Source organism: Motacilla alba, chromosome 3 (assembly GCF_015832195.1).
Source record: "Motacilla alba alba isolate MOTALB_02 chromosome 3, Motacilla_alba_V1.0_pri, whole genome shotgun sequence".
NCBI lineage: Eukaryota > Metazoa > Chordata > Aves > Passeriformes > Motacillidae > Motacilla > Motacilla alba.
In genome coordinates, this window is record NC_052018.1 from 86,060,343 (window position 1) to 86,083,517 (window position 23,175).

The following is a 23,175-nucleotide window of genomic DNA, read 5'->3' on the forward strand; positions in this document are numbered from 1 at the left end:
GATTATATCATGCCAGAGGATCTCAAGTTGTCAGATGAAGGCCTCTGGTGATTTTCTTTCTTTTTTCACTTTTAAAATTTTATCTAGAACCTGCAGGAGCAGCTACAGGAACACTGCAGAAATTCTGCAGCCAATGGAAAGAATAAGCACGTGTTAAATCTGAAGAAGCTTAATGGCAAGCAGAGCTGGAGTGGGAGTGTGGGGGAAAGGAGGGCATCCAGAATACTGGTTTGAAGTGATGTTTCCACTGCCACGTGGGAAGCATGCAACAGAGAGAAACGGTGACACGGTTATTGCATCAGATACCCCAAAGTGGAAAAAATTATGCATTAAAAAAAACCCCAAAACAAAACCAGTACACTATGTGATCCTATTCTACCGATGTCTCTATGTTCTGAAATTTCATATCATCATACCAAGTGTTTTCTGCTCAGTCTCACATGGCACTAGTAAGGCCCCATTCAGCAGCGCCTGGCCAGTGTCAGGACAATGAACAGTGCAGATGGATTATCAGATGGGTGGAAGTTGCTGGCACTCTCTCACAGGGCTGAGGTGTAAATTAAAGGTTTTCATGTGTGTTCCAGTGTAGTGAGATCCTCAGGAGTATATTCTGAGTGAGAGTACACCTCAGGAAGATATTCCTTGATGAAGACAGGACAAGGCTGGGAGGAGAGGCCAAGACAGCAGGGAATATTTGGCTATGAGAAAAGAAGGCTAAGGGTGGATCTTACCAAAGTGTGTCAATACCTGATGGGGGTAGGAAGCAAAGGAGATGCAATCATACTCTTCCCAGTAGTACCAAATGACAGGATGAGAGGCAATGGTCACAATTTGTAACAGATGACATGGAAGTAACTTTTTCACTGTGAAAGTGGTCAAACACTGGCATAGGTTGACCAGTGAAGTTTGTGGAGTCTCCATCCTTGGAGACATTCAGAACTAGACTGGACATGGCTCTCAGCAATCTGCTCTAACTGACCCTGCTTGAGCAAAAGGGTGGACTGGACACTCTCTTGTGATGCCTTCCAGCCTCAACCATTCTGTGTTTCTGCTTTTCATTCCACACAGTCCTGAAGGAACATACTGTGAGCATATTTCTTTCCCCCTTGCAGCGCTATCTCATCTGAACCCCAGAATTCCTCTGTACTAAATATCAGCCTTTTGATGCTGGCTAAGCAAGGTCAAACAGATAAAGACTAAGCTGGGAGGAGGCTATCATGGCAGACAAGAATGTAAACTGTTCAGCTTGTTGCAGTGTGAGTGTCAGATTTCCTTTTTAATTTTGCATGCTCCATTCCACAGAGTAGCGTGGGGGAAGAGAAGGAGACGGGCCTTACATGGCTGTGATCTAGATCCTGCATCCCACAAATGACTCTGCAAGTCCACAGGCAGTGCAGGCTCTCCTACTGTTTTTCCCCCTCTCAGACAAAAGTAGTTTTTCAAGTTCCCTGGAAAGGCAAATAAGAGCCTACAGCTGATGGTCCTAGGTCAGCTCATGGGTCAGGCACAATCCATTTACTGAGCAAAGAGCTCCCTCTGGCCCCCCACCCTGTTTTTGTAATCCTGGTTGGACTCCCAGACTCAGTGAAAGTCATCAGTGGCTCCTAATGATAACATACACTCCTGCTGGTGATTACTGATGTGAGCCACCACACCACAGCAGGAGATGCTGAGTTTGGGCAAAGGGAGGAAATAGGTCAGCTCTTTTTTTTAGGTAGCTCAAGCCATTCAAGCACTGGGTGCTCTAATTCACTAATTCCTCTTTGAGTTGCTTATATCATATTACGGCTCTGAAATGCACTTCATTTAGTTTTGAAACTTTTGTTTCATGTTAATGAGGGTAGAGCAACAGACACCATCCTGTGGGCTTTAAAGGCCCACATGCCAGAGGCCTATGAATAATCTAGGGGAAAGGCGAGCTCATGAGCTCTTCAGGTCTAAGACTGCCCTATGGTCTAGTGAGGCACAGCCCTGCTCTGACCCCTCAAAGCCAGAGCTTTGGGCAGGCCATCAGGAGCAGCAGTGAGCAGCACCACAGCCTCATGCCTCAGGAGCTGGTTGCCACAGCCTTTGTTCTAGGCTGATGCTGACTTGAAAGGCTGCAACCCTTCACTCCTCCTTGGCTGCTACAGGTCACAGGGGTGATGGGAGATGTTGGCTGCCTTTTGTAGCATCCAATTGAACACCGTGTTTGTGAGCCACAAGGACTGAGATTAAATCTCTGCTCTGAGCAGTGTTCTGAGGCCATACTGGTATCTAATTACATTCTCTGCTTCTGGCAGCTGAGGAAATGAAGATCTGCCTGTGACACTGCCTGTGGTAAAAGGGAGGGAATAGGAAAGTAGAGTGATGCCTTCAAAACATCAGCTTCAGGTGCTTCCCTTGACCTCGGGTGTCCTCTTCTGTCAGCACCTGCAGCTGGGATGGGTGCTCATTCTGGAGTGATGATCTTCCTCCCCCTGCTCTTGTTATCCTGGTGGAGGTGAGGGGTTTGCTAGAGCTGCATTCCCCTGTGGCCAGGCTGTTGCCAGGCAGCTTCAAGGAGCGAGGTTGTCCTGTGGTGGCACAGAGCAGGAGCTGTACAGTGAAGGTCTTGGCAACTAGAGGTCCTCCAAGATGCACCTGGCTGGAGGAGATCCCTGATTGCATAGGGCTGCCTGTCCTAGAGGACCGAAGGAAGGACCTCCTGATAGTATGGCTGGCTGCCTTAGCAGGGTAGGTGTATCCCCCACCCCTGGTGACTGGTTCCAGTCCTGGTTTTCTTTTGACACACGGCTACAACTCTTTAAATTTTCATTTCTCCATTCCCCAGGGCCAGAGGCAGCTCCATGGGCACGTTTCTGGTGGCAGGGAGGGAGGCAGACTGTTTTCTACCGTGGGGCTGTACCAAGGGCTAAATCCTGTGACCCAGTGCCATGGGGGAAGAAAGTCATTACTAATCCCTACCATATAGCGGCTCCGCCTGCCCAGCAGGATCAATGGCGCCATCTCAGCCCCATTATGTTGACTCTGAATCAGCAAGGAACGCCTAGGAGCCGGGAGGAGAGGGCTCCTCCCTGTGTGGGGTACTGTTGCCTGCCTGTGGGACAGTCAGGGCCTCCTTTCCTTCCCCCTGGTTTTGGAAAAGGTGATGAAGTGCTCAGTGGTTGCTGAAGCCCGCAGGCTAGCCCAGAGCCCGGCAGGACGGGCAGGACAGAGACCCGGCCAGGATCAGGTGTGCCGGGCTCTCCAGCCCCAGGAGCACGGGACGAGCACGGGAGCCGCGCACCCTCCGGCTGAGGCCAACCAGTTCTTCTGGCCGGTAGAGGCAGGGGTGGATCCTGGAGCCATTTCCAGGGAGCAGGCTGGCGCGGGGAAAAGCGGGGAGCAGCTGCCTCTTTCTACCCACATTGACATAAGGCTGGGAATCCAGGATTTGGGAAACGGTCGCCCATCGCTCCCTGTGCTGCTTGCGAAAACAAAGGGCGACGGCTTTTCAAGACGATACCATTTAAGGAGTTCCCCAGCTTAGTGAACCTCGGCTGACCTCAGGGTATACCGAGTTTCCAGCTCAGCAGAGCAGCGTTTCAGTGGAAAGCACGCAGCCCAAAACTTCCCTCGTTGCGTTTGGGGAAGGGGGGGCTGCCGGAGTACGGGCACAGAAAGACAGCACACGGAAAAAAAAGTGATGTCGGTCACTGACTCTCGGATGTAGCCAGACCCCTTCCTAGGAAGGATGTTGCAGTCCAACAGGATCAGCTTGAATGCGAAGCCGCTTCAGCAGCTTTTGGCAGGCCCTGGGTCAAAGGAGGATGGGAGGGTGCCAGGCGCACAGCGCCACTGGGTGCAGCGTGTTGGGGCGCAGGAGCAGCGCCCCGGCAATGCAATGTTTACAAAGGTGAAAAACATTAATAACATGCAATATGCTCCTCCTGTTGTTTCAATAAGATTAAGGTGTGCGCAGGAGAGCAGATGTGTGTATCTACATGCACACACGCACGCACTCGCTGTGGCTGGTGCGGGATATCGCTCGGCGCAGGATTATTCCAGCCAGGCTGCAGTCAATACTGACAAATACAGTATACGTCCCGTCTTGCCCACAGCAGTGAGAGAGCTGCGGCAGGCTCAGTGCTTTCCTCCCTCTTGTGAAAGACCTGGGGTGTTTTCAGCAGTGTGGGGAGCTCGGGTCCCGATCGCCTCGGGTCCCAACAGTGCATGGTCTTGCTGCTACACCAAGAGGACTGGAGAGGAGCGACTCCCAGCCCGGCGCCTTCCTCACCACCAATTCACCCCTCTGTGCTCTGCCCGCTCGGCGTGCTGCAGGAGACAGGGGTTCAGGGTAAGAAGAAGAAAAAAAGAAGAAGAAGAAAAAAAAATAGCATGTGAGATCATATAATTAAAGATGGTATCAGAATGTCTAATTAGGATGACTGAGAGAACTTGGCTGGGAGACGCAGCCAAGAGCTGAGTTAGTGTGTTTGCCAGTCCAAAGCTCCTTAACAGTAATTAATCCTTAAATGTCCAATTGTTCAGAGTTCAAGGAAACACCTCCTACTACTGTACTTTGTGTTCCTGTTAAGCAAGGAGACACAGCAGGGCGTGTGCCCTTATTCTGTAAGAGCGACACGCCTAGGGGTGTTGTTAGGAACTAGACCGAAGGTTGAGTATAATTATTAACTACCTAAGAGTTCCCAGCATTGCACAATTACCCAAGCCGCCTTGCAGCTGTGCACTCGCCCTGTTTGGGTTTTTCATAGTTTTTCTTTTTTTTTTCTTTTCTTTCTTTTTAAAATAGAAATGCTGAGCTTTAGCGGTGATATGTACGAATCCTACTGAAGTGTCATCTGCTCCCCTTCCAGCGTCCATTGTGCCACCGAGTTGGAATGCGGTAGCGGAGGGGAATGAGGACAGCACATGTACCTATATACACATATACCTATATACATAGTGGATGGCAGTCTGTTTCAGCCCCTTGCTGAAACTCAATAGGCTTATTTACATCATTTGCAAATTTGACCCAGAGATTTTCCCTTTGTTTTGATGCTGTCAATGACTCTTGCATTAACATAAAAGCCTTGGCTATTTACTCTGGGGGTTTTCATTCTGTTTGCATTTTTGAGGTGAGTTGTGTTGGGTTTTTTCCCTTTGCTAATATTAAGCAAGGGGGAAACCTGGAGGAAAGAAGTAGGTTTGACACGGTAGGTGAACTGATCTGCTTGTCCTGCTACAGGGCTTCTGCTGTTGTCAGACCCTGACTGAGGCGGTCACTGGGATGGTTGAGAAAGGGTGCTGAGGTGTGGGCAGCTGGTTCTGGCCGCAGCAGGCAGGTGGGTTTGAGGAGCAGAGGGCACCGCTGTTTGGTGCCTTCAGGAAAGCCCAACTCAGCAGCGGCATCACAGCTCGCTGGCAGACAGGAGGGGAGATGTGTCATTTCCTCAGGTGCATCATCATCTTTTAAGTCGTGTTTCTGTGTTTTTATCCTCTCCCATCTTCTCTTAATTGAACCTTTCTGGTGGGCGTGGTGAGGGCCCAGCTGGGAGCCGGCCGGCCAAAGTCGCTTCTGGAGGGGATCATTAACTCGGGCGTCAGCCAAGGCCGTTTAGTGTTTATAAAACGCAGACAATTAAACACAGTCGCAGGCCTGCAATGCTATAATTGGAAAGCAGACTGGGACGATGTCCACCAAGGGGGACCGGCTCCCCGGCACCGAGGAGGGTTGGGCGGGCAGGGCTGTGCTGTCGTGCCGGCCCAGCCGGACTCGCACAGGCCGCTCCGCGCAAACGCCCAGCCGGGAGGGTCCCGGCCCTGCCGAGCCTGCATGCTATGGATGTGAAACAAAAGCTTGGGAGGGGAACAAAGGAGAAAAGAAGGGACTTGCCCAAGGCCAGCTGACAGCCAGGAGCTGGCCAGGTGCCTGCCTGGCTCCCGGGGTGCAGACTGCACCGTGTCCCTGTGGGTCCATGGTAGGGATAATAGCATTGCTTCTACTGGCATGTATCAGGGCATGAAGGCTCTTCCCCTGCCAGGCCACCTTATGGGCAGGGTTAAGAGACTGGTTGTTGCCCCTTGGGATTTGGAAATAGCCATTAACTGAGCCCTAGCTCCAGGCTGGCTTCAGGGTCACAGTCGGTGAGGAGTGGGGTGGTTGGGGCTGTTCCCAGATAATACAGTACTCCTGCAACCCAGCCTCCATCCACCCTTAGCCAGTCTGGTGTCAAAATGCCACTGATGGTTGTTCCCCACCAGTGGCTGAATGGCCACTGGGAGCTGCATCAGGCAGCTGTTGAACTCACTCTCCAAGCCTTCCGTGAAGTCTGGCAAGCAAGGAAGATGCTGAGTACTGAAATGGGATCGCCACAGCTCTGCTCCAAGCTCTGCAACTGACTCACTGTTTCACCATGAGCACATCACTTCACCTTTTTGTGACTCAGAATTTTCATCTATCAATTAGGGATTTATGAGGTTTAATTAAGGTCTGTGAAGCCCTTTGAGATCCTCACTTGAAAGATGCTGTGCAGGCATAAAGTGCTGTACGCAATGAAGAAAACAAGAGAAATTAAAAGCTCCAGACGAGAGAGAAGAGAGGGCAGGTTTCCCACTGCTTGGTCTCCCAATTACATGCTCCTTGTTAGGATGGCAACCTCACTTTAACCTGTGGACAAACGAACTTGTTCACCCCTTCTTGCAGCAGACAGGCGATGACGTGCAGCAGTGTCTTACTCATTGGTTAGCCTTCAGTCATCTTTCCAGAAGTATGAACAAACAGGGGGAGGGGGAAGGGACAAGGGCGGGCGAGGAGTATGAATTCCAGAGAAAAGGGAAGTATCAGAAAGCAAGCTAGGATGTGCAAAGGCCTTTATCACTGCTGTTGAGATCTAGCTTTGCACAGTAACAAACAGGAACAGATTTCATCTGTCCCTAGAGGTACGTGCCCTGGAGCAGGGAAGAGCTGATGAATTACAGCAGAGAGGAAGCAAGGGAGTCTTCTTATGCAAGGCATCTCTTTCAGTGTCAGAGAGGAGGTAGATTCAAGGAGTTTGAGGGAAGCATTTGAGCTTAGCTAAATGAAAAGTTGTTTTATCTATGTTTTTTTTAAGGTAAAGGCCTTGTTTGCAGAAGCCATGGAACCCGTGCTCTAAAGTTTGTGCTTAAATGTAGGCATAAGCTTAAGGCCTTGCTGAATGGGGTCATGCCCAAATTTATTTAAGTGCTTGGTGGAAACCAGGTGTAAGGGCTGGGAATCTTAGAGCAGTGATATTAGCAGGACCTTGAAGGTCCCCAGGAGCCATAGAAAGCAGTAATGTGTGAACAGCCTCGTTGTAGTATTCATAGGGACAGGTTGACCCGGGTGGGGGGAGGAATGGGCAAAAAGCAAGCTCCGTCTCCAATCTTTATTTTCTCCTTTGCTTGCAGTACAAACAACCCTGTGGAAGCAGGCTCCAGTAGGTGTGGTCTGTGTATGCACTCGTGGGTGTGCCGCTTTGTTGTGTTAAAAGGACCGTTCCTCACCTGAAAGCAAGTTTCCAGGTTGTCACTGACAGTCACATCAAAACTCATGACCCCTCCCATCCCCCACCTGCATACCTTCCCTCTTATGTAAGATAAACAGAGATGCCTGTTGAGATGAAACCCAAACTAGTCCCAGGTTTGGTGTCTGCCTTCATTCCACACTGATCTGGGACCCCTCTGCCTATCTTTCTTCTGAGCTGCCAGGGAAACAGATGCATGGTAATTGCTGCTGGCTAGAACAGCGGTCAGAGCAGCCATACTCACTCTTCTCTTTCTCTCCCAATCCATCCAGCTTTCCTTAAGGTTTTTTAAGCTTTCTGTTGGGCTGGCTGGTCTGCTCTAACTCCATCTTTCTGAAACGGCTAGTGTCCCAAATTTGGCACAAAGCTAAGCATTAGGGAGCACTGTTTTGGAGTGAAACAGAATAATGACTTTTTGTGGCATGCTTATGACACTCCATTAATATATCCCAAAAGAAGTGTTTTTGTTGCAACTGCAGTGTACTGTTGACTCATTATATGATCCACTCTCATGCCTCCAGATCCTTTTGTGTAGTACTACTGCTTAACCAATTATTCCAAGTCATCCATTTGTGCACTTAATTTCTCCTTCCCAGTTGTATTACTTTGCTGTGTTTTTATTGAATGTTATCCAGTTGATTCTGAGCAGCTTTTGCAATTTATTGAGATCACTTCAAACAATAATGTGCATATTAATTGTTTAGAAAATCCTATGGACAGGCCCATGCCTGTGCCCATAGCTCGTTCCAGAGCCCAGCCTTTCCATCTTAAAAACAAAGGCCTCTAGCACTTGATGGCATTCTTGCAATATTCTGCTGAAATGTCAGGATGAAGCCTGGCAGAGCTGTGAATTTTGGAAGACTCTTTCAATGGAAATATGGGATAAGAGCATCTGTTCAGCTGGCAGTGGCTTTTGGTCTCCAATCATCTAGCGTTGGTTTGAATCACTGTTATTTTCCATATTATTTCTGGTCTTCAAAGCACGCAGTCACTGAAAACATGCAGGCTTGGAATTGGCTTCTGATTGGGAGGGAGAATGGGGTGGTATACCTGGACAAACGCAGATCACATCAAGAATCCCCTGGCATGGACTTCTCATCCTAAGGACTGGAGGTGCAGCTCCTCCCCACTCTCAGCCGAAGGGTCAGGATACTGGTTGCGCTCAGGAGTGGAAATGTAGGAATTTAGTGTCCTCTGGTGGCAACTGCGAGAGTTACAGATTGGCTAGGCAGGCGTGACCCTCCTCACGCAGTTTGTCACCCAGGCCAACTGGCCATGTGCTCCAGCCAGAGCACTGATGCTCGTTTCTGCCCTGCACTATAAATATTTCTAGTCCAGTCTGGCTCCCGTAGTTTCTGTATGCTCACCCTTCCTATGTATTTTATGCCCATTTACTTGCTTCCCTTTCTGGAGTGCTGAGCTCTGTGTGGCTTCAGGTTTAAGATTGACTTGATGGTGCTTGCTTGCTGTTCTCCTGTGATTCCTTTGCCTCACAAAGGGATATTTCATTTCTGTAAGCACCTCTTCACACTTACAGAAGGCTTCAGGTGCTTGGCCTTGCACGGCCCCTTAGTAAAATTAGCGTGTCTGTGTCCAAGGGCCTTTCAGCCCACTTCTCTAAGTGCTGACTCTGTTACCCTCACGCTTTCCTCAATGCAGTTCCACTCACTGGGTGAAAGAAAGACACAGAGCACCTGGACAGCCGATGTTTGGCTCTTTTGGCCACAAATCAGAGCATTGCATAGATGGTGAGCACTATGATGGGAGGACGTGTTTGGCACAATTTGTGTTGTGTGAAGTACATGAAGGGAGCACACCAAGCCCTATGCTCCTGGCTCCAGGAGTTTCTGCTGCTAATGGACAAAAACTGAGCAACCCTGAGGGCTGTGGAGTGTAGAAGTCTCTAAGAGTTTGGTGCAAATGCAGCCAGAAAAGTCAAACAGTCTTATCCCATATGAGGAAAAGCAGCCTTACCTCCTTCCCCTGTCTCAATCACTATGCTACCACTTGACAGTCTTCTCTTTTTCCTTTTTCAAGAGCAGCACAAGTATTAATGATGCAAAAGGAATATAGCACCTCTGGGGCCGGCTCACTGAGGTCAAAGGAATACGTTTTTTGACGTGTAAAGATGGGCTGAGAAACGAACTTCTCCTGGGGAGCCAGGTAAACAGAGGATTTTTAGGATGTGCATAGATGGACTGGCAAGTCTGGGACACCGTGGCACCTAGACAGGCTGACCCCACAGGATCTGTATGTTGCACCTTCATGTGGGAAGAGCTTCAGAGAACACAGGAGAGTCAGGAGCTTCCCACACTGGCTGCTGCAATTACAGCTCTGGCTGACAACAGAGCCCCTTTGTGGCGTGAATACAAACAGCCAAAAGCTGGCACTGCTTTGGGAATTTTATAGCTTAATGGAAAAGAACAGGAGAAAGGAAATACTCATGTTTTTATGTTACAGGGAAACACAGCACTTTGAGATGACTCCTTCAACTCACAGTGGTGTTTATTTAGGTGCCTGATTTCCATGCAAATGCTTGAGAATTAGGTATTTTGCATGTGAGCAGCAACAAACTCACCCAGAGACACAGGAAGGGAGCTCATGTTTTCTGGTGCCTGCCATTGAATGCCATCACTGTCTATCAGAGGCAGGCAGACTGCTTCCCTTTTCTATCTGCCTTCCTGCCAGCACTGCTTTCTCAAGGCTGTGGTAGCGCTGGTGAACCCTTTCAAGTCTGTGGCTGTAAACAGGGCTCCCCAGAAATGAGCTTTATCTCCTGATTTGATAACCAGGGGGCCAACTGAGGAGGCCACAGGAAGTATCTGGTCCCCACCTTCTTGCTGCTTACAGACTTAAGCGAATCCTCACAATACAGAAAAGTCAGTAAAAAGAGTCTTTAGCAGAGGATCTTTAAATCTTGGCTTCTGCTGTTCTCTGGCTGTTTAGAGTCCTCAGTAGCCTTGCAGTTATTATCAGGCTTCAGGGGCTCCTGCCCCGAGGAGCTGGGAGGATTTCAGCCTATGGCATGATCTGCAGCTCACCTGTATCAAAGGCCCAGCAGCTGCTAGAACAGGCAGTGAGGAGCAGTTCCAGCTTTTGCTGCGGAGGGCACACCGTGTTTTTGTGACAGGCGGTGGGGATTGAGGGACCCGTGGCAGATACACAAGCTGCAGAGGCAGGCTGGACACCACCAGCCTCTCTGCAGCACCGAGCAGTCTGTGGAGATGGACTTTAGGCTGTACTTTGGTGCTAGCCACAGATGAGTGGCTAAAGGGCTTGTGCCCTCAGCAAGCAATCAAACAATCTGTGTGGGAGGTTGTGCCCTGCTTAAGGCACAAGGAAGAAATTTCAAGTTTCATTCAATTATTAACATTGGATCAGAGTTTTTGTTGTTATGTTTCTGCCTTCATCTGCTGATAGGTGCTTGCTGGAGGGCACTGCTTCATAGCTCATCCAAAAATGGGTATAATTGTGGTGGTGACCTTGCTTATTTATGTACGTACTGCCACAGCTTAGGTCTTTATAGCAGCTTTGCAGATCCTAACTATAAAAGTCAGAGTCCAACCATGCGCTGAGCTTAGAAAAATTTAGGGAAGTGTATTTCAGGCCTTGTGTTTGCTTTTTTTTTTTTTTTTTAACCAAGATGTTTTTTCTAAAGCCATTTTAGAAATAATTTTTATCCTTCTCATCTGCGACTCCAAAAGCCTGAGTTTTTTAGAGGAGTGCACTAAACATTACAATGCCTTTTGCCTACTGTCAGTAATCTGACCATATGCAGATAAATGCTTTCCAGTTCTGCATTCACGTTTGTGTTCTTCGTTCCTTGGAGGATTTGTGCTCCCTCCAGCAGGTGGTAGCAGCCTCCTTCAAGCTGTGGAGCTCTCCTGCCTGCTGCAGCCGCAGAACTGCTGCCTGATGATTCATGTCCCTGCCTGCCCCTGGCCTCACTTGATCTCCTCACCCTCTACTGCATGTCTGAACTTCCCTGAGGAGGAAGAACTTCTGTTTAGGTCCAGAGTATGCACTAAATTTACCAGCAGTGTGAATCACAGCAGGAGGAGGCAACGGCACAACATCACAAGGACATGTGACATGTCCTGCTTTTGTATATGATTGATTCTTAATGCTTTTGTAAGCACTGTCATGTTCTACCCATCACAGATGGGTGCCTCGTAGATGAAATTATTCAGGGATATGCTTCCTAAATACAAAATTCAAAATCTAATGCCTTGTTCAAGGCAGTAGGATTAGCTGAAGCAGTGACAGGTTGCAGACAGGCTCTATCTTCAAATGAAATGGAAGCTCGGTTGGCTTTGTATTTCCACAAGAAGTCCTCTGCTATGCCAGTGTAACGTGATAGTTTTGTGGATGCAATAACATTATCCACTGATATATGACCTCTGCTTATTAGCAATTGAGTAAGCTACCTCCCTAACTTACTCAGAACAAGTACAAACATCTTGGGTTTAATTGTGAGTGGTTGAGTGCTATGGAGTTTTTTGTCTGTTTGTTTTTATTGTTGGGTTTTTCTTATTTTAATATGCAGCCATACTTTCATTATTTGTATTTTTAAAAAGTGGTCCTATAGGTGAGGACTTAGATAGGTTGAAAGAGTTTTTGGGTTTTGGTACTCTGCATGAATAAAAGAAATGCCAGAAAAAGCTCTCTTTAACAGAGGACTTAAGGAAAAGCTTAAAGACAAGCTACAAAAAAAATCCCATGGCTTTCCCAGCTGTGGCTCCCATACTAGGTATGAAAGGTGGAGCTTTAGGTATATTATAAGCCACCTAAAAATGTAGCAATGAACCAAAGAGTTTGGCTAATATGCTTTAGCACCTGTGTTTGAATATCTGTTTGGGTGTTGCTGGCTTTAGAATGGTAACTGGGACTTGACTATTTTTTTTGGTGGTGTTTTGCACAGTTGGGTGTAGACCTGTGAAACAGGTCCTTTGCTTGAGAACATGCCAAGGCACAAAACTTCTGCTTTTCACCACCAAATCTCACTCAAAACTCTTCTGTGCCAGTTCAGTTATGAGCCCTCTCCATCCAGGCAAGCAGCAAGAAGACTCACATGATTCAGGCAGGGTTAACTACCAGGCCTAGCTAGCTCTTCGTCCCACCTGAGCAGCAGCAGGCACTTTAGAGAAGACACAAGACATTCTATGTTGATCGTTAGGTAATCAGCTAGATGGGTGGAGTTCCCTAGGGTATTCCTAAATACTGTCAGCTGAGGGTTGGTTTATGGTCTGGAACTCTCTTTGCCTTCTCTAGCTGCATCTAGCTTTGCCTTTGCAATAATGTAGAAGCTTTAATTTGTGTCTGACACCTTTTATATCTAACAGAAAATTCTCTCTTTTCCCTTTTGCAAGCTTTTCTGATCTTTGCTGCCACTTGTCATTTGCTGTTCAGTCTAGGAGCTATTTTGATACTTTGGTGTTGGGAAGGAGTGTTTACAAGAGATTTACAAGCCTTGAAATTAATGCTGTTTTGCTTCTGGAACATGTCACAGTGTGTAAAGGCTAAACTTACTCTTGGATCTGTGGTTTATGGCAAATGAATGAATTATTGCTACCTTCCTTTTCATGTTCTTCTCGGTGTACAATGAGGAAGAGGCATTCTGGGGTCTTCAAGAAGTCTGTTTCTCAAACTTTGGATTGTGAGAGGTTTCCCTTGAGGAGTGAAGCAGCCACAAACCCTTGGATGTAGTGACAAAACCCACCAAAGGTGACTCCCATCTATGCTGAGACTGTGCAATGCCGCCTTGACTGAGAGGTGATAATGGTCCTGACCAGCCTCACCTGAACCTCTCTCATTCTGACCCGGAGCTTGGGACTTCCACTGAGCTCAGCCCACGCAGGGCTTGCCAGTGTGGTGTTGTGCTCTGACAGTGAGCAAGACTTTATCTTTTCATTACCTTACTGGTTAAAGGATTTTGAGTGTCAGACTGTTTCAGGTGTGAGACCCCCAAGCAGAATGAGCTCATCCCTCTCAGACTTGAAGATGCAGCTGTGTCTGAGGTGAGAAGCCCCTTGTGCTGGTATGCTTTTGCTGAGTTGGGGGTGGAGATTCAGGAGGTGGAGGAATTCTTTCCCCGGTCTATGTACATTCCTCCTTGCCTGTTGCTCTGAACAATAGCTGTTCGTGTTCAGAATTAATATAGCATTCCTGGTTTTTGAAAAGAAATGAGCACAAGATCTACCTCCAACATGTTCCTTCAAAGAATGTCAAATTTCTATCATGAAAGAACAGAAAGCCAAAATAAACAAAAACCCCTTTGAAGGATGGGTTAGACTGCCTGAGTTGGGTGTGTTAGTGGCTTATTTAAGCATTTAAAGCTCTTTACTTAAGCAGACTCCCATCATTCATGTAGGAGCTCTCTCTGGGTGTCTGTGGGCTCGGAAGAGGACAAAGGTCCCTCTGGTGTTTTGTGTGAGGACAGCAGGCTGCCCTTCAGAAGTTTGACCCTGATGCTGTAGTTGAGGCATAGTGGTAGTCTCCCTGGGGGGAGTTGTATCACAGTCTAGCTGGCATTTCTGCATGCTCTTTGACTCCTCTGAAGTGACTGCTACTGTGACAGTGTCACAGCAAGGGGTTTGGAGACCTGTGCAGTGTGAGGGCAGAGTTACTGATCCTGCTTGTCTGGCACTGCTCTGTTACGGCAAATACTGGTGAGGAACAACCCAGTGAAGGAAAATCTGCCAGAAGAGGAACTCGTGGAAGAGAAACAGGCACAGTGTGAGTCTAGTTGAAGGCAAGAAAGGAGCACAGGTAGGGAAAGAGACAAAAGGAGGAGCACAACCTTCCTCTTTGGGTGAGTGTGAGCTGCTGCATAGGGTTCAGTTGTCCTTGTCACCTCAGGAGCAGAGGCTCCTTCCCTTCCTGGCAGAGGCAGGCTAATGCTGACCTAATATGTTATGTATTGCCTGAAAGAGCCTTGACCCTGCTGGAAGCTGACTCATGTGATCTTGGTCCTTAGATTTGCTGAGAATTCTCCTGAAAAATGGCCAGCTCTGTCTGAACAAAGTGAGAGAAACTGTGCCCTTCTTTGACCCTTGGATGGGCAATGAAATGAGATATCGTCACTTTGCTTTCCAAAGGTAGAAGCTAATAAGTTTTATGGCTGCTGAGTTATCAACTTTTAAGGTATAAAGGAGAAAAAGGAAGATAATTTCTTTCTTTTCAGCCTTAGCATCTAACACAGAGCACTCCAGGATTATCATTCATAGAGGTGGTTACCATGAAGCTATTGTTAGGTGTGCTGTTTCTTTGGTTGCTCTCCTCAGAAGGTAAGTTTTGGAAGGCCCTTTGAAAATTTGCATTGCACAGTATTTGGGAACCTCTATTTTTAGTTGTTGCAAGGTGGGTGTATAGCAGGAGTTTTAGAAGCAGGATGAAGAAAATCTGTGAGTAAAACTGTGATCTTAAATGCAGTTTTGGGTATGTTTGATCATTTTTTGATGAAGATGTGTTCATTCGTTTGCACTGTTCTGGGGATAGACTGTGTCTTAGGCACTGAAGCATTCTGGTGAGAGAAACACCACCAAACAATTAGACTAGTGGTGAGATTGGTGCCAAAATGGTGCAGAAATTCAAGCAAGGAGCAGAGGCTTTCACTGAACTCATAACTATGATCATCTTATTTTCAGTGATAGAAGATTAAGTGAAAGGTTAGTCAGCATCCTGACATTCCAGGCATTGTTCAGATTTCTGTATTATTCAGGGTAGGGGGGAGCCCTTATTCCCTATACTGGGTCTCTGAAGTCCATGTTTGGTGCCAATGACAGTTTTGTAGGTGCTCAAGACTGAAAATGCTGTGTGTGCTTTGCCTTTATTCGCTCTGTGCTTCAGGTGTCTGCCTGTAAGAAAATAATGATAACTACTACTAGTGCTTTACCTTAGCAGTAGGCTGTGATAATCACTGTCTTCAGAGGATCATAAGGTACTCTGATAAATAATAAACTGTTAGGAGGTTTTGGTTCCTGAAGTAATCAGAAGAAATTGTAACATCTGAGCGTCTTCATTTCGTGAAAACTATGCATGGTGGCTGGAGTTCCTCTGAAAACTTCCAGGAAAAAGGATGTTGATTGATAGCAGCCTATAAGAATTGTTTGTTGAAACATATTAACCATAAGAGCAAGGGAGGAAGGAGTTGGAATATTTCTCCCAATTTTTGGGATAACTGTCTGAAAAATACTTTCTTTATGTCAAGAAAATTGAAAATGTAAGTTAGAATGATTCAATGGTATAGTAAGAGGGTAAGTATAATACTGGGAGTAGCAGGAGTTTAAAAAGTCATCCTATGGAAAGTGTAAATCCAAAACAAACTAAGAAAACTGAAGAGGTTAAAATTTAATCAGTCAAGACGAAAATTAATCTGAAGAGAAACAATGAATCATTGTTAAAGGAGTGAAAACCAATAAATCATTTTCCAAATTCTTCTGAAACATGGAGTCTGTGGGAGCTTGACAAATTCTTTTTGTCTTCGGTGTCCTTGCATAACAGCTTAAAAAAGGCCTTGCCCTCCAAGCCTTTCAGCACAGGGGACAAGAGGAGTAACGACCAAATCCTTGAACAAACTGACAACAAACAGTGAAAGAACTGCCAGGATTAGATGATATCCACCCAAGGGAGTGAGCCAAGCAGAAATATGAACATGTCCATTTTATTAAGGGTGATGCTCATACTGATCTGTGTTGGGTTATGGGCTCTGCACATGTTCAGAAGTGATCTGGATAAGGGTGGATTCTAACTTGCTGATGCATAGCCATTCAGGATGTTCAGAATGAAAATTTAGACTTCGTTTCCCTCTTATATATTACTCTTATCTATGTGTGCACTATGGTGAACTCTGAATAGGTACTGCTTGACCCCAGAACACAACTGTCTGAAGACATCAGTGCTAGTGATAGTCAGGAGAAATTATTTCAGCAGTTAGCAAGAGAACAGCATAAAAAACACATTGCTGCTGCTATGTATGGGGCCATGTCACCTGCATCTTGACAGTGGTCTGGATTTTTCATCTCAAAAAAGATGTAGTAAAACCTAGGAGGAGGATAAAGCGGGAGAGTGGTCAGACATAGGAAAAAATTTCAACATGAGATCAGAGAAACTGACTCTTCAGCCTGGAGAAGAAGGGGTAGGTATATGATAAAGACATACAGGCGCACGCAAAATGGCAAATTTTGCAGAAACAAGGGAATGACTACTCTGTACAAGAGCAACAAGGAAACAATCCGGTTATTAACAAATGAGAAGTACTTTTTTCCAATATGTAATTGAGTGATGAAGCATTTTTGGCCACAGTTCTTGAGGAAAGCCAAAAGTGTGAAATTATTAGAAAAACAAGTAGGCAAATCTGTGGAAGAAAGATGTCGTGGAGTTCTTCAAGCAATTAAGTACTTGCTTGCTCGGGGAGCACAATAGTATGGATAGTTGGGAGGATAGAAAATGGAAATATAGCTGTATTTTCCTTGTTCTTTGCCTAAGCATCTGCATTTGGATCTTGTCTGGGGCAAAATCCCAGACTAGGTATGGGATTTTGTTCAGTCTGACACATTAAAAATGTTCCTCCAACTCCTTGAGTCATGGAAGCTGGGACTGGATCCTCTTTCTCTCTCGATATAACCTAAGGAACTATTCTCAAATCTAGTTGAAATTAGTGTTAAAATTCTCAGATACTGAGTTCCTGCAGTAGATTTGTGTGGTGCAGACAGTTCCTCATTGCTTTTGCCTCCAGTATCCCAGAGTTGGAGTTCTGGTTATTGCCTTGAGTAAAGCATCATCAAAACCCACAGACTGAACAGGCTGAAACGTTAAAAATATGTCACACAACAGCCAGGAAACTATCTCAATCTTCTACAAAGTGGTAAAAATAATATAAATTTGCAAATAGCTCATGCTGAGCTCATGCTTGAGCACCACTGGCTGCCCTGAGGATGTCTCACCTGCTGGACTGAGCTGGCTCAGCTCTTACTCTGTCATTGACATGGAAAGAAAGGTGTACAAGCCTGAAGTACTCAGCAGGGCTAAATATTCCAAAAATAGCTCTTGACTATTAAAGGACAATTATTCTAATTCTGTATAGGACTTGCTGGATGCTGATGGTTTCAGTGGGGCAAGCAAGAACAGCTGAGAGCATGCTTTGAAGTTCAGATGACCTAGGCTTTGTGGCTGTCTTAGTGGAAATTTTAGAAAAAAACAAAATCTATTTGCATAAATCCAAGTGTATGCTCAAGGAAAGAGAATAATGTTTACTGAAACATCTACAGGCCTGACTCCTGGCTCCGCAGGCTCTTTTGTCTGCCAACACTCTACTAAGAGAAGAAATTGCAGCTGTTTCTGTATCACTGTGTCAAACTCACAACAGTGTTATGCTGCTCCCTGACTGTGGAAGATGTAGATTAATGTTAATTGCTTCTTTCCAAAGAGTTTCACCTTGTACATGTTCAAAGTACTCTAAATTTGGACAGTATGAGACTACAGCAGTGTATGAAATGTGCTGAAGAAGGAAACAGGTTGGGGAGGCCTGTGGAGGATGGGGTTGTTTGAGGGGATCCACAGTTAATGACCTGTTGCTCTAAATTCATCACATTCCCCTAATTTGAAGAGATCTCACCTGTTTATAATAGCTAAAAGCTTTTTCTAGTATACAAAATCAAAGAAAATATGTCTGGTTGTTGGGATGAGCCTCATCTTTGGAAAGCAGGGCAGATGAGAAAGGTGCCTTCTCTCCAGATTCTGTGCTATTAGGTATATTATGTCTCATGAAGATTTTTTTTCCCTAAGGTAAAAAAAATATAGCATAATCATTTCTTTAATGTTTTTAAGGTAATGCAGATGATCAGGAAGAATATGAGAAACTAGAGGTAAAGTATGAGTACAACTTTCTTTTTTTTTTTCTGTTTTCAATACCTATAATTACCTGTCAAGCTGTTGCTTCCTCTGAGGCAGGCAGAAGAAGAAAGAATACAGCTTGTTGCTCTAAACTGCTTCTGCAAAGAAAAAATGCAAAGCCAGTGAGTCAGCAATGTGATGGTGCAGCTGCAAGATTACAGAACACAATCAGGAAATGAGGTTTTCTCCGAGCAATGTTTGTTATTAGGTTGCATATCCTGTATGTAGGTTGTTTGTGGTTAACACTTGTTCCTAGATGCTCTGTTGCTCTTTTAGAAACACAGAATGAAACTCTTATTTACTTTATAACAGTGTAAAGTGTCTACACCATTAGTGTCCTCCAGCTGGGCGTAGGGAATGCGTGGGTACCTTGGTGACCCTTGTCACTATATAAATTTTACCTTTAGGTATTAGGGATGGTCAGACAGCCACTTGTGGTCATTGTGATGAGGGAACCCCTTGCCAAGTCACCTGGGGAGGCAAAGATTGCCTTTCATGTCCCTTTACAGCACTTGATGTTGCACTGTGCCTACCATAAGGATATAGGATGGCATTAAACAGTGTTCCTGCTGGTGCTGAGCTGTCTCTCATGCTGAATGAATAACATCGCTCACATCCTTCTCTGATCACCTGGCCAGGTGTTGTTAAGGAGCAAGAATTCATTCATTCTGCCTTTCCTGTTGTGTATTGGAGATGTTTTCTTGTGTCAGTTGGCTGCCTCTTGGCACACAGAGATGCCTGCAGTAGCTGTCCATATGACCTCTTCCAGATTAAGCCATCACTGCAGCAATGGATGTGGCAGGATGTGTTCAGCACATTTCATTGTTTGCTCAGGCCCAGTGCAGCCAGTAAGAAAACTGAGCAGAAAGTGTCAAGTTGTAGAAGAGTTAACTGAAAATGCAGCTGTCCAGATCTGTGTTCCCATGTATTTCTAACAGAGGTGTAATTGTTCTTTGAAGTTGTTTACATGAGTAAAATCTTGGTTATGTGTGAGAATGGAGCCTGTAGGACCCCTCATTCAACGAATTTCCTTGTTAGGTCTAAGCAATCAACCATATTTATTTGTTTATGTCTAAGGCTCTAAGAAGCTTGCAGTTTTCATGTGAGCAGGTGACGTTCCCTGAGACCCCTTCATCTTCAGGTTTGTGTTTGATATTGTCTCTGCAGAGGCTTTCCCTCACAAAATTATTTGAGAATGGGCTGGGGCAGAAATCAGCTGTCTGTGGGGATGCCTGTGTATGGGATTGACTGAAGTGGTGCTAGGCTCCATAAACGTCTTAGTTTTTTGTTCCACTTGTGATTACTTTCCTGCCTTTGTTTCTTCAGCTGGTGATTTGGGATGCCACTATTACTTCAGTCATTCCCAGCAGTGTTTTTTAGTCTTTTCTTGCTTGATGGTTGAGCATTTCAGTGCCTCTGAACACCCAAAGTATTTGCTGAACACCTGAGTAATGTTTCTCATGCTTTCTGACTAGTTTAAAACCTCCAATCAAAGCGGTCAGTATAGACTTGTTACCATTTTAGCCAACTTTGTTTTAATATACTGGTGAATGTAACTTTCTTTTGGGGTTACTGTTTTGGGGTTTTTTTATAACCTGAAGTCTTTTGCTTTTCTGCAGTTCATGCTCTAAGGCCAGCTGACATTAAAGCAGTCACTGCAATAGGAAGTTTGCAAAGAGTAAGTACAAGCAGGAAATGTGCTGAATGTGACCCATTTCCTCCGTTGTGATGATGAAGTCAGCTGATGATGTAGTTTGGGGTCTCAGGGTGTTCAGGACTTCAGTCTTTCCATAAGCATCAAAGACTTCTGGTGAAAAAATGGCTGGAAATACCTGCTGTTCAGTGTTCCAATATACCCTGCGTCTAAAATTAGCCAGCTGACTTCGTGCAGGAGGAAATGTGATCACAGTGCTCTTGCAGAGAACCATGATATTTGATTAGAGTGCATGGATTTTCCTAACAATGAGCGTAACAGAATAACTGGAAGAAGATGCTAGGAAAATTCAAACTGGAACAAATACAGATTGTTGAGAAATGCAGTAGATTTTCCACCTCATCAAGTGTTTTCTGTAGAAACTGGTTTCCTACCTAGAAGGCAGAAGGTCTCCAAGAATCACAAAGATATGTTTCTGCTGTATAGATCAGTGGGTAAAGTTCTCCTGCCTGTAGTAAGATTGTTAGATTTGGGTGATCTTTATTTGTATTGATAGTTGGAAGTGGATATCTGAAACAGATTTGAGGCCCAATTAAAAGCATTTAACCACAATTCTCAAGCTTTGAGGAAGTGTAGAAATCCCTGTAGAGCAAAAATTGATAGCCATTGCGGAGACTGCAACTGTGGAAAATGGGGGAGAGTCTCCCTTATTACAAAACAACTTTCAAATTTGAATTGGTATCCATGAATATATCATACTTTTCCTTTACAAAAGCACTTCTGGACTCCTTGTGAGTACCTCTCTCTTTTGAAAAAAATTGTTGTCCCAAATGCAAAGGTGCTTCACCCATATCAGGTGCATGGCCCTTTGGAACAAGTCTTCTTTGTGCTGGTGTCTTTGTTGCTTGTGGGGGTGTCATAGAAAAACATGTAAATGATCTTCTTTTAGAGAATGTTTGCTTTCCTAGGGCAAACATCTCTGTTACTGTTTCCTCATCAAACTCTCTGAAATCAGTGAAGTTCCTCTATTGATGTAGTTTCTTTTTAACAGACACTTTTCTGTCTGAGTGCCATCTATGTAAATTATCTAAATGACTTCAGGTCATGTCCCTTGTTGAAAAGGAATAGGAATAGATCCAGAGAAATTTGGTCTAGAATAGCATTTTGTTTTATGGAATTTGATTTCAACGAGTCAAATTCTATTTTAAGTCACATGTAAAAAAAATCATTAATGAAAGCAGTAACTAAGAAAGGATTACCAGATTATGAAAATGCACTGTAATAGGGGAGTTCTGGAAAATAATCTAAATCTGTGAGTGATTACAACACAATGGAGAAGAGTATGTAGAAAACAGTACTGTCTCTAACAGGACTGAAGTATGGTAGGGGAGCATCATACCTAGGTCTAGTTTACACTTTAATTAATTTTATTTGTATTGATTCTTTTTTCACAGACACCAGGATGTGGTGAGGATTTACTCCAAAGGTAAGAAGGTTAGCTTTTATAAGTTTCATTATCCTAATCTCTATAGTATCATAGTGCAGGAGTTAGGCCCAAGCAATTTTTTTATTGTTTTATAGAGAGGAGCAAAAAGCCTATGTAAAATAGAAAGGATTTTGGGACACTGAAACTTTCCCTGTCCTTTGGTAGCACATTTTTTGTGCTTATACAGGATATAGAATTACTTTAGGGTTTCAATACCCTTGATTAAGAGTCATTGCTGTGTGATAAATCCTAGGCAGTAAATATAATAATTCACTAGTTAGAGATTAGAAAGCACGGATTTATCAGAGCTAAGAGAGAACTCCGTAGTCCAGATACCCTGGACTACTGATACCCAATCTGCTTGGCTGGTTCCCAGTGCTTCATGGACAAGCTTTATGCCATTTCCTTCTGCCATACCCCTTTAGCAGATCCAAATCAGTGAGTGAACATATGGCTAAACCTTGTAGCTGCAGGTCTGTGCAGATCTTTTGAGTCACAGCCTTCCAGATGAGGATTTAGCGCTGGCACAGATAAACTTTAAAGACTAAGTTTTTTAAAACATCTGTGTCCATTGTATGTGGGTATACACAGAGAAGCCCCTGCATCACTTGTACCTATGTATAAGCAAGCACAAGTACTGCAACATGCAGAGAGTAAAGAGACACAAAAAATTGAGATCTGAGACTATGTTCTTACTCAGCAGTAGCTGATGACATGACAGTTTTGGGAAAGAAAGGCCCCATTCTTACTTGCAACAGCTGCCATGAATTTCACTCTGAGATGCAGCATAACTAATAAGAAATTGAGGCTGTGCTGTAATATAATTTTTCTTTGAGAAATGTAATAACAGGAACTTCCTGTTTTCTCTTCCCTTTCTATAGCACAGGAAAGAACTTACTTGAACTAAGCATGACAACTTTAGCAGGTGCGTCTTACTATCACACTAAAACTTCAGCAAATTAATTTAACAGCTTGCTGGCAGGAGCTCCAGGGCTCTTCTGGGCTGCAGAGCAGGTGCAGCACAGGCACACTGCAGAGGTGTAAGGGAAGCCTGGGGAGTGGTGTATGTGGGACCATGAATTCAGCCAGCTTGGATTGTCCGTGTCCTTTAAAGAGACTGTCTGGGTAGACAAACATCAGTGAAGAAGGGGTGTGACAAACTGCTGCAAGATTCTTAAATGCCCAACAGGGTTTTTTGGCCTCTTATTTCTACCCACTACGCAGTCTCTGCTGGTGTGTGCTTGTGGCCCACTGCAATCTTGTGTGGGTTTGCCTGCCCAGAACTGCTGTGTGCTTAGAATTAATCCTGGGACTGCCATAGATGCACCACATCTGGGAATTTGTTGCCTATTGGTTGTCTCTGAAGTCAGCCTTTACTTGCTTAAAGGGTATTGCAAGCAGAAGTTTCATGCCCACTGAAATGCTATGTAGTACATAGCTCCAGGGTCCTGCCCTCCACATCATCTTCCTGGTGTGACATCTATTTCCCTGTAAAAGAGGTTTAAAACATGGCAATTGGTTGGTGTTTTATGAGTCTCCCTGGGTCGCCTTTCTCAGTAGCTTCATTTCTACAGCTGCCTCTATTTAAGCCCACCTACAATACTTGTGGCTGACATGAGATGGGGACAGAGTTG

General features: G+C 45.1%; 1 protein-coding gene across 1 annotated transcript in view; it reads left to right on the plus strand.

Annotated features, from left to right (window-relative positions):
- The first annotated feature begins 3,715 nt into the window (after nt 1-3,715).
- Nucleotides 3,716-23,175, plus strand: part of PLB1 (phospholipase B1) — a 90,107-nt gene continuing 70,647 nt past the window's right edge. Inside the window, exons 1-8 of the mRNA XM_038132168.1 lie at nt 3,716-4,318; nt 5,613-5,942; nt 14,698-14,794; nt 18,336-18,373; nt 19,479-19,542; nt 20,021-20,079; nt 21,510-21,541; nt 22,423-22,466. Of these exons, the coding sequence (XP_037988096.1) occupies nt 3,716-4,318; nt 5,613-5,942; nt 14,698-14,794; nt 18,336-18,373; nt 19,479-19,542; nt 20,021-20,079; nt 21,510-21,541; nt 22,423-22,466 (1,267 nt within the window). The remainder of the gene's footprint in view (nt 4,319-5,612; nt 5,943-14,697; nt 14,795-18,335; nt 18,374-19,478; nt 19,543-20,020; nt 20,080-21,509; nt 21,542-22,422; nt 22,467-23,175) is intronic.